This window comes from Cherax quadricarinatus, chromosome 53 (genome assembly GCF_038502225.1).
Source record: "Cherax quadricarinatus isolate ZL_2023a chromosome 53, ASM3850222v1, whole genome shotgun sequence".
NCBI lineage: Eukaryota > Metazoa > Arthropoda > Malacostraca > Decapoda > Parastacidae > Cherax > Cherax quadricarinatus.
Window position 1 is genome coordinate 28,877,859 of NC_091344.1, and position 10,683 is coordinate 28,888,541.

A 10,683-nucleotide genomic window follows, 5' to 3' on the forward strand; every position below is an offset into this window, starting at 1 on the left:
TCACACATAAGAACATAAGATTGAAGGAACACGCAGAAGGCCTACTGGCCCATGCGAGGCAGGTCCTTATCAAAACGACCTCTACCTAAAGCTACCCAAGAAATAACTCCCGTACCCAATGACACCAATCAAACCCAGCCCCTCCCACTCATATATTTGTCCAATCTTTTCTTAAAGCTACCCAGGGTCCTAGCCTCTATCACCCCACTGGGAAGACTGTTCCACGCATCTACAACTCTGTTAGAAAACCAGTACTTACCTATGTTCTTTCTAAATCTAAATTTATCTAACTTAAATTCATTATTTCTTGTTCTTACCTGGTTCGACACCCTCAGTACTTTATTAATATCTCTCTTGTTTATGCCCGTCATCCACTTTTACATTTCAATGATATCTCCCCTCATTCTACGCCTCTCCTCAGAGTGGAGATTTAAGGCTTTAAGTCTATCTTCATACGGGAGGTTCCTTACACAGTGGTATAAACCTTGGTAATAAATACCGACAAGTTGGTTTAGAAAGACACGTTAGCAAACACTATAACATATTTATTAGAAAACGTTTCGGTCCTGGGACCTTGATCACTTCTATAGAGTTTGCTTACGTGTCTTTCTAAATCCTTACACAGTAAATCATTTTGGTCATTCTTCTCTGTATGTTCTCTAATGAGTCTATATCCACCCTGTAGTAAGGGGACCAAAACTGAGCAGCATAATCTAAATGAGGCCTCACTAGTGATGTATAGAGATGCAAAATAACTTTTGGACTTCTGTTACTTATACTTCTTGAGATAAATCCAAGTAATCTGTTGGCCTTGTTGCGCACATTAAGGCACTGCTGTCTTGGCTTTAGATTTCTGCTCACCATGACTCCCAAGTCATTTTCACATTTTGTATGATCAAGCTCTACTTCACCTAGATTATAGCTTCGAGAGTTATTTTCATTACCAATGGCTAGTACCTTACACTTTTCGACATTGAACTTCATCTGCCATTTTTCAGACCAAGACATTAATTATTAAAGTGTTCGAGCAAGCTCGGCATCTCACCCATTTAAAGTTTGAGAATAGGTTGAGGACGTTTCGTCCCCAAGACCTCTAATCATTTGCTTTACTGGATGAAATTCATCCTGTGAGTTCCAGCTATCCTGAGGGAAACTTCAGAGGGAAAATACCACATATCACAGGGTTCCCACCCTTCTTCCTAATTATCTCTATTGCTGTCCTATACTTGCTAATCAGGTCTTCACTCCTACGTCTGCCAACATCGTTGCCCCCCACACTAAGGCAGATAATAGGATTACTCCCATTACCTTTCATGATGTCGTCCAGACGGCTAACAATTTCCCCCATCCCAGCCCCGGGAAAACATACCCTCTGCCTCCTCTTCCTGTCCCTAAGACAGAGTGCCCTATCCATAAATTTCACTTGACTGTCCCCAACTAAAACAATGTTCTTACCTTCACTGGTGGAGTTTGTAGTGACGTTTTCGATGGTCTTCGTTGGGGTTTCAAGGGATGTCGACTCACCCTCCTCTGCCAATGATTCCTTGGTACTCATTGCGACGTTTCCAGTTGACAACACACATTCGTCTGGTAACACCGAAAATGGGTTGGAAGTCTCCACCACAGTCTTCTGGCTTTTCGTTGTTTCCGCCACTGCAACAGTCTTCTTGATTTTCAGCTTCAAAATGTTGGCCGGCCACTGACCAGGTTCCTCTCTTGACCTGAGAACTCACAACAGGAGGATTACTTCGAATCCTCTTGTTTTCCTCCGTCAGTCGCCGTATCTCAAGCTTAGCAACCCTAAGCTCCTCTTTTAGCTGCTGGTAGAGTTGCTCAAGAGAGGACATCTTGTGCAAATTCACGGTTTTCTAACAGAGTTGTAGATGCGTGGAACAATCTTCTCAGAAGGGTGATAGAGGATAGGACTTTGGGTAGCTTCAAGATGAGACTGGACAAATATATGAGTGGGAGGGGCTGGGTTTGATTGGTGTCATTGGGTACGGGAGTTATTTCTTGGGTAGCTTTAGGAAGAGGTCGTTATGATAAGGACCTGCCTTGCATGGGCCAGTAGGCCTTCTGCAATGTTCCTGCATTATTATGTTCTTATGTAAGGGAGAACCAACACGAAACAAGTGATTTTTAGATCATTTACCAAACTGCGGCAGGCCAGGGCTCGACCCTACGAACCTTGTACCGCCTCCAGAGACAGCACAATGTACTGTACCATGGAGGAGAAAGTTTCGTCTATATTGGTAAATTAACGAAAACAGGAATCCTCAACTCACCTGCCAATCTATGTCGATATATTCACTATTAGTTGTCAGTACCCGCAGGTTGCTTGGTTTTGGAATCACCACATCTGTAACCAGAGGGAAAAAATGAAAAGGCAAAGTGGTATCGATACTCAAACAACCGACTCCGGCACAGGCAATCCAGCCGTTGCTGCTGCCGTGGCCTAATATAGAATAGTGACACTGAGACCCCTGAGTCCAGTTCGGGTAATCCAGCGATCACCGCCCAATAGTGACAGTCAGATAAGTGAACCTAGCATGTGTGTTCTACTAGTCGCTAGTGGCCAATGACTTAATTAAATTTTACTGCAAAAGTGGCTAGTTCATTATCCTACTTAACCACCTCCTCCCGCAACACACTGTAGGAAAGACCCGAGAGGACGGCAGCACACCTTGGGTATCTTGCAGTCAAGAACCTTAAGATGTTGCTTCCGATCATCGCCTTGCTCAGGAATGAGCTTTATCAAGACTTAATAAACGTGTAAAGAAAAGGACACAAGTGCAACTAATGTGACATTTATTGTGGCAACGTTTCGCTCTTCAGGAGCTTTATCAAGCCATTACAAACAATACATGGACACAGAGGGTATATAAAGGCTCAGAGTGAGGTGAATACTAGTGAGGTACCATTTCGATGTTCACTAGTGGTAGTAGTAGTAGTAGTAGTAGTGGTAGTGACAAAAGTAATACAATATGGTAGAGCAATTAATTCGTACATGAGTAAAAGGATATAAAAGCTATTACTTGGGTAACATAAAAATAGGTTGGACAAATATAAACTGGAATGAGGCAGCTTGTTTCAGTGTTCACTCTCTGTGTTTTGTGTAGTATAACAGGAGAGACTATGTGATGGCAGGGTTTACTGTTTTCAGGAGGATTCTTGCTAAGACTTCGGAGATGGTGAAGCTGCCGTTGTTTTGTTTAATTGTATTCGAAACAGCGATCAGTGCTGATTCGAGGCACTTGCGACTGCGGAAATTAGTTTCTTTGATCACTAATTGGGCGTCTCTGAATTTCATGAGATGATTGGTGGAATTTCGGTGTTGTACACAGGCGTTGTTCAGGTTATCGTTCCTACATGCATAAATGTGTTCATTGAGGCGGGTGTCGAGGTTTCTGGCTGTTTCACCTACGTAAATCTTGTCACAGCCTCCACAGGGTATAGTGTAAACTCCTGCGTTGACTGGTTCGTGGTGCTTGGATTTTGTCCTGGTTATATCCTTTATTGAAGTGCTAGAAGCGATGGCGACTCTGGTGTTAGCTTGTGAAAGTGCTTTTGAGACGTTCAGTGCAACCTGACTGTTGGGAAGAATTATAACTTTGTGTACGAATGGTATATAATACCGACAAGATGAGATTAAGACACATGTGCAACATCTGGGTATCTTTATTGTAGACGTTTCGCCATCCAGTGGCTTTATCAATACAAATTCTAGGACATAACTTGAACAGTAGAACTATGTACAGAAGATGAGGTAATCAGTCCCTCAACCTAGGAGTAGGTGCGAAGAGCACCATAGTCGTGGAGATTCTGAAGCAGAAGAAAGGAGCCTGGCGCTTATATAGTAACGTCAGGTGTAGCAGACGAGGGCATATTCACTGGTAGGCGGGATTCCCCAGTGGAAGTAGGTCCTTCCCAAAGTGATGGGTTAGTAGTAGTAGTACAATACCTTCACAACTACGACAACTACTACTACTACTAACCCATCACTTTGGGAAGGACCTACTTCCACTGGGGAATCCCGCCTACCAGTGAATATGCCCTCGTCTGCTACACCTGACGTTAGTAACCTGACGTTACTATATAAGCGCCAGGCTCCTTTCTTCTGCTTCAGAATCTCCACGACTATGGTGCTCTTCGCACCTACTCCTAGGTTGAGGGACTGATTACCTCATCTTCTGTACATAGTTCTACTGTCTTCAAGTTATGTCCTAGAATTTGTATTGATAAAGCCACTGGATGGCGAAACGTCTACAATAAAGATACCCAGATGTTGCACATGTGTCTTAATCTCAATTATAACTTTGCTGGGAGTGGTGTTGATGCGTGGAGAATTTATGATCTGAAGAGCTCTTTTCTTGCAGTCTTTGATGAATTTGTAGTCCTGAGTTTCTTGACGAGGAGTGTACATACATTCACCAAACATTCACAGAGTTACATTTTCCTTCTTTTTTCATCAAAGACTGCAAGAAAAGAGCTCTTCAGATCATAAATTCTCCACGCATCAACACCACTCCCAGCAAAGTTATAATTCTTCCCAACAGTCAGGTTGCACTGAACGTCTCAAAAGCACATTCACAAGCTAACACCAGAGTCGCCATCGCTTCTATTCTAGCACTTCAATAAAGGATATAACCAGGACAAAATCCAAGCACCACGAACCAGTCAATGCAGGAGTTTACACTATACCCTGTGGAGGCTGTATGAACACATTTACGCATGTAGGAACGATAACCTGAACAACGCCTGTGTACAACACCGAAATTCCACCAATCATCTCATGAAATTCAGAGACGCCCAATTAGTGATCAAAGAAACTAATTTCCGCAGACGCAAGTGCCTCGAATCAGCACTGATCGCTGTTTCGAATACAATTAAACAAAACAACGGCAGCTTCACCATCTCCGAAGTCTTTGCAAGAATCCTCCTGAAAAGAGTAAACCCTGCCATCACATAGTCTCTCCTGTTATACTACACAAAGCACAGAGAGTGAACACTGAAACAAGCTGCCTCATTCCAGTTTATATTTGTCCAACCTATTTTTATGTTACCCAAGTAATAGATTTTATATCCTTTTACTCATGTTGAAGATTGAGACACTTATGCAGCATATGGGAATCTTTATTCAGGAAACGTTTCGCCACACAGTGGCTTCATCAGTCCAATACAAAGAGGAAGGCGTAAGGAGAGGAGGAGAATGAGGTAATCAGTCCCTCAACCTGGAGTCGATGTGTTCAGTCCATCAATCTTGTAGAATGTACAGCATAGGGCCGTACACGTGGCTTATATACTGTAGTGAGGTGACGTGAAGCAGATGGAGGCGGGGTCATAGTGGTACCATCCACTAGTCGAAGTAGGTCTTCGTCCAAAGGTTGAACAAGTGTTGAAGAATTCTTTGTAACAAGATCCCATGATGCTGCAGTGTCTGACAGTTGTGATGAATGGTTTGAAAAACCGACAAGTTGAAGATTGAGACACTTATGCAGCATATGGGAATCTTTATTCAGGAAACGTTTCGCCACACAGTGGCTTCATCAGTCCAATACAAAGAGGAAGGCGTAAGGAGAGGAGGAGAATGAGGTAATCAGTCCCTCAACCTGGAGTCGATGTGTTCAGTCCATCAATCTTGTAGAATGTACAGCATAGGGCCGTAGACGTGGCTTATATACTGTAGTGAGGTGACGTGAAGCAGATGGAGGCGGGGTCATAGTGGTACCATCCACTAGTCGAAGTAGGTCTTCGTCCAAAGGTTGAACAAGTGTTGAAGAATTCTTTGTAACAAGATCCCATGATGCTGCAGTGTCTGACAGTTGTGATGAATGGTTTGAAAAACCGACAAGTTGAAGATTGAGACACTTATGCAGCATATGGGAATCTTTATTCAGGAAACGTTTCGCCACACAGTGGCTTCATCAGTCCAATACAAAGAGGAAGGCGTAAGGAGAGGAGGAGAATGAGGTAATCAGTCCCTCAACCTGGAGTCGATGTGTTCAGTCCATCAATCTTGTAGAATGTACAGCATAGGGCCGTAGACGTAGCTTATATACTGTAGTGAGGTGACGTGAAGCAGATGGAGGCGGGGTCATAGTGGTATCATCCACTAGTCGAAGTAGGTCTTCGTCCAAAGGTTGAACAAGTGTTGAAGAATTCTTTGTAACAAGATCCCATGATGCTGCAGTGTCTGACAGTTGTGATGAATGGTTTGAAAAACCGACAAGTTGTGGCGAAACGTTTCCTGAATAAAGATTCCCATATGCTGCATAAGTGTCTCAATCTTCAACTTGTCGGTTTTTCAAATCATTCATCACACCTTTTACTCATGTACGAATTAATTGCTCTACCATATTGTATTACTTTTGTCACTACCACTACTACTACTACTACTACTACTACCACTAGTGAACATCGAAATGGTACCTCACTAGTATTCACCTCACTCTGAGCCTTTATATACCCTCTGTGTCCATGTATTGTTTGTAAAGCGCTAGCACGATCGACACCATGCATTGCCCTTCTAGGGCATGGTTGGTGCCAGAGCCCGAGTTTGTACCTTACAATATGAGGGGGGTACTTGTGCCTCCTCCCATGGGAGACTTAGGTCTCAGACACTCCCTAGACAGGGAGCCAGTGCCGGGCCACCACTTGGAAGGGCCCGGGCCGGGAAAATACCGGCGAATCTTTAACAACATGTATTGTTTGTAATGGCTTGATAAAGCTCCTGGAGAGCGAAACGTTGCCACAATAAATGTCACATTAGTTGCACTTGTGTCCTTTTACTTTACATATTGTCGGTAATTCTACCAACTTTATTACACTTAATAAACGTAAATCCTAAACGAGGCATCGTCTGCCTCTAAAATACAAGCTTACTCTACATTACACATCTCTGTTCTAGCTTGTCGGATCATTGCCCCACAGTACATTAGCTTACAATAACTAACCTTGAGTTCTAACGGAGACAGGATCGCTATCAGGACTGTTAGCTCGGCGACCTCGAGGGAGAGCCTTAAACGCCATCACTGACACTGTGTAATCGGTACTTGGAGCCAGTTCGCCCACCCTCGCTGACGCTACTCGTGACCCCTGTTCTTTAGCTAACTCTCCGCTACTGTAGAAAACCTTCACTGTGTACTCTACGTCTCTTTGATCTCCGTCAAACTGTTAAATTCGACAGCTAAATTAGGATTATTGTTAAATCAATGAAGACAGTAACATTAAATAATCATGATCATAATGAGATGAAATAATTTTGTTGACATCTTGTTCTCTACGAACATCAATATGCATCACCCACATCCAATACTGGAACAAAACCAGAATACTGTGTCTAGTTAAATAGCCGGAAACTTCACGTTGGTGTAAACTCAGCATTGAAACATATTCGCTATGATGAACACTTGTTTAAAATTGTTAAGTTTAAGGCGACATTTCACCTGGACATTAACATCAAGTAATCTTTTTGTACACAGGATATATACACAGAGGTGTATATATCCTGTGTATACATTATACCTAACTTACATTGTTAATCAGCATATATCAACGTAACTGGCATTCACCGTTGCAGACATCGAAAAAAATTCATATATAGTTTATGAAGAATATTAAGTATTTCTGCTAATTAACATGGTACATAGAGAAGGTTAGCACAGTCCCATGGAGGAAAAAGTATAGTCTATTATTGGTAAATTAAAGAGAACAGGAATCCTCAACTCACCTGCCAATCTATGTCGATATATTCACTATTAGTTGTCAGTACCCGCAGGTTGCTTGGTTTTGGCATCACCACATCTGTAACCAGAGGAAAAAAATGAAAAGGCAAAATGGTATCGATACTCAACCGAGTCCGGCACAGGCAATCCAGCCGTCGCTGCTGCCGTGGCCTAATATACAATAATGACACTGAGACCCCTGAGTCCAGTTCGGGTAATCGAGCGATGGCCCCCCAATAGTGACAATCAGATAAATGAACCTAGCACCTGTGCTCTACTAGTCGCTGCTACAGTGGCCAATGACTGGATTAAATTTTACCGCGAAAGTGGCTACGGCGATTGACTGAGAAAAACAAGAGGATTCGTAGTAGTCTTCCTGTTTTGAGTCCTCAGGTCAAGAAGGGAACGTGGTCAGTGGCTGGGCAGCATGGGACGAAGTTGACGATCAAGAAGACGAATGGAAAGGTAGAAACGATGAAGAAGAAAGAGACTGCTGTGGAAAATGTTGTGGAGACATCTAATGCATTCTCTGTGCTACCCGACGAATATGAGTCGACTACTGGGATCGTCACGACGAACGACACCAAGGAAGGTAAGAATATTGTTGTAGTTGGAGATAGCTAGGCTAGGTACATAGATAGGGCATTCTGCTTGAAGGACAGGAGTAGGAGACAGAGGGTTTGCTTTCCTGGGGCTGGGATGGAGGATATTGTTAGCCGGCTTGACAACATCATGAACCCGTGCCATCTTGGGACCCGTGCCATCTTGGGACCCGTGCCAGGACCCTGGTCTTGGCGAACATTATACATATACAACATCATGAACGGTAATGGGATAAATCCTATTATTTGCCTCAGTGCTGGAGGCAATGATGTAGGCAAGCGTAGAAGTGAGGATTTAGTTAGAAAGTTCAGGATAGCTATAGACATAATTAGGAAAAAGGTGGGGCGCCCTGTTATATGTGACATTTTGCCAAGAAAGGGAGTTGGAAATGAATGGTTGTCCAGAGCAACTGGTATTAATTGTTGGCTTGATGAACACTGTAAGGATAAAGGGGTACCATTCATTGACAGCTGGGACAACTTCTATGGCCGAAATGACATGCATGCCAGGGATGGGGTTCACTTATCCAGGGCAGGTGTGGGTTTTCTTTCTAGCTCAGTTGAGGGGGTTGTTAGGACTTTAAACTAGGATTAGTTAGAGGTATGGGTTTAGAAATGATAAATAATGAGTATGGATATATTGACTTATGCTCTGATATTAAGAATCTTAATAGTAACTGTCATGGAGTAAATCTGGGTAAGTATGTAGGACACATAGGCAACAGTTAGGCAACTTTATTCCGAAACGTTTCGCCTACACAGTAGGCTTCTTCAGTCGAATGCAGAAAGTATGCAGGATCAGTATAAAATTATTAACAAGAGTGAATATCAAAGTGGAATACAATACCGACAGGTTGGTAGGTAGGACACATAGGCAACAGTTAGGCAACTTTACTCCGAAACGTTTCTCCTACACAGTAGGCGAAACGTTTCGCCTACTGTGGACTGATTACATCGTCTACTGTTACTGAGGAAATGAAATTGTGATACCGACAAGATGTGGAAAAAGACACTCATGTACAGTTCAGGACATTTATTAAAGGAAACGTTTCGCACAGAGAATGTATTAGATGTTTCCACAACAGTCTCTTTCTTCTTCATCGTTTCTTCCTTTCCATTCATCTTCTTGATCGTCAACTTCGTCCCATGCTGTCCAGCCACTGACCACGTTCCCTTCTTGACCCGAGGACTCAAAACAGGACTACTACGAATCCTCTTGTTTTTCTCAGTCAATCGCCGTAGCCACTTTCGCGGTAAAATTTAATCCAGTCATTGGCCACTGTAGCAGCGACTAGTAAAGCACAGGTGCTAGGTTCATGAAGTGACGCGTGGGAAGAGGTGGTAGAAGTAGTAGTAGTGAAACTGTAGATGAATGGTTCACAGAACCGACATGTTGAAAAATTAGACACATGTGCAACTCTTGGGTATCTTTATTGAGGAAACGTTTCGCCACACAGTGGCTTCATCAGTCCATACAAAGAAGAAACTTGAAAAACAGGAGGAGAATGAGGTAATCAGTCCCTCAGCCTTGAGTCGAAGTAGTCAGTCCATCAATCTTGAATAGAATACGGCATATAAGCGGAGAAGCAGCTTATAATCCGTAGACAGGAGAGGTGCAGCAGTCGTAGGTGGTGTCACATTTGTCCAATGTGGAAGTAGGTCGTGCCCAAGGGTTAGGCAAGCGAAGAATTCCCAAGTATTAAGATCCCAAGAAGTTGCAGTGTCTGACAGGATTGAAGATGAATGGTTCACAGAACCGACACGTTGATAAATTAGACACATGTGCAATTCATGGGTATCTTTATTGAGGAAACGTTTCGCCACACAGTGGCTTCATCAGTCCATACAAAGGAGAAACTTGAAAAACAGGAGGAGAATGAGGTAACCAGTCCCTCAGCCTTGAGTCGATGTGGTCAGTCCATCAATCTTGAATAGAATACGGCATTCTCCTCCTGTTTTTCAAGTTTCTCCTTTGTATGGACTGATGAAGCCACTGTGTGGCGAAACGTTTCCTCAATAAAGATACCCAAGAGTTGAACATTCAGATGCACCAAGGGTATCTTGGTACAGACCTGAAATCAACTTTGTCAACTTCTACTAGTGAGAATGGCTGGATTTGAGAGGGACCTGATCTTCCAACGACATCATTCTTACTTCTACTAGTGGCCTACATCTCACCTCTTGGCGCTATATAAGGCTCCATCCTGTCACTTCAACTCCATATTGTTTCAGACTATGGAACAATACTCTTCTCAAGACTGAGGGACTGACCACCTCAAAACTTTAAGGGTGATGGACTGATTACATCGTCTTCAAGTATCTTCTGCTTCTATCAACTTTTCTGTACTCGACTGAAG

General features: G+C 43.0%; 1 protein-coding gene across 2 annotated transcripts in view; it reads right to left on the reverse strand.

Moving 5' to 3' along the window:
• The window catches only part of LOC128692434 (uncharacterized), a 67,942-nt gene extending 60,142 nt beyond the window's left edge, over positions 1 to 7,800 (reverse strand). For both annotated transcript variants that reach the window (XM_070096512.1, XM_070096511.1), the window contains exons 1-3: positions 7,730 to 7,800; positions 6,954 to 7,170; positions 2,286 to 2,359 (exon numbers count right to left, since the gene is read on the reverse strand). In XM_070096512.1, coding sequence (XP_069952613.1) covers positions 2,286 to 2,359; positions 6,954 to 7,170; positions 7,730 to 7,795 — 357 coding nt within the window. In that variant the 5' untranslated portion in view covers positions 7,796 to 7,800. The remainder of the gene's footprint in view (positions 1 to 2,285; positions 2,360 to 6,953; positions 7,171 to 7,729) is intronic.
• Positions 7,801 to 10,683: the final 2,883 nt, after the last annotated feature.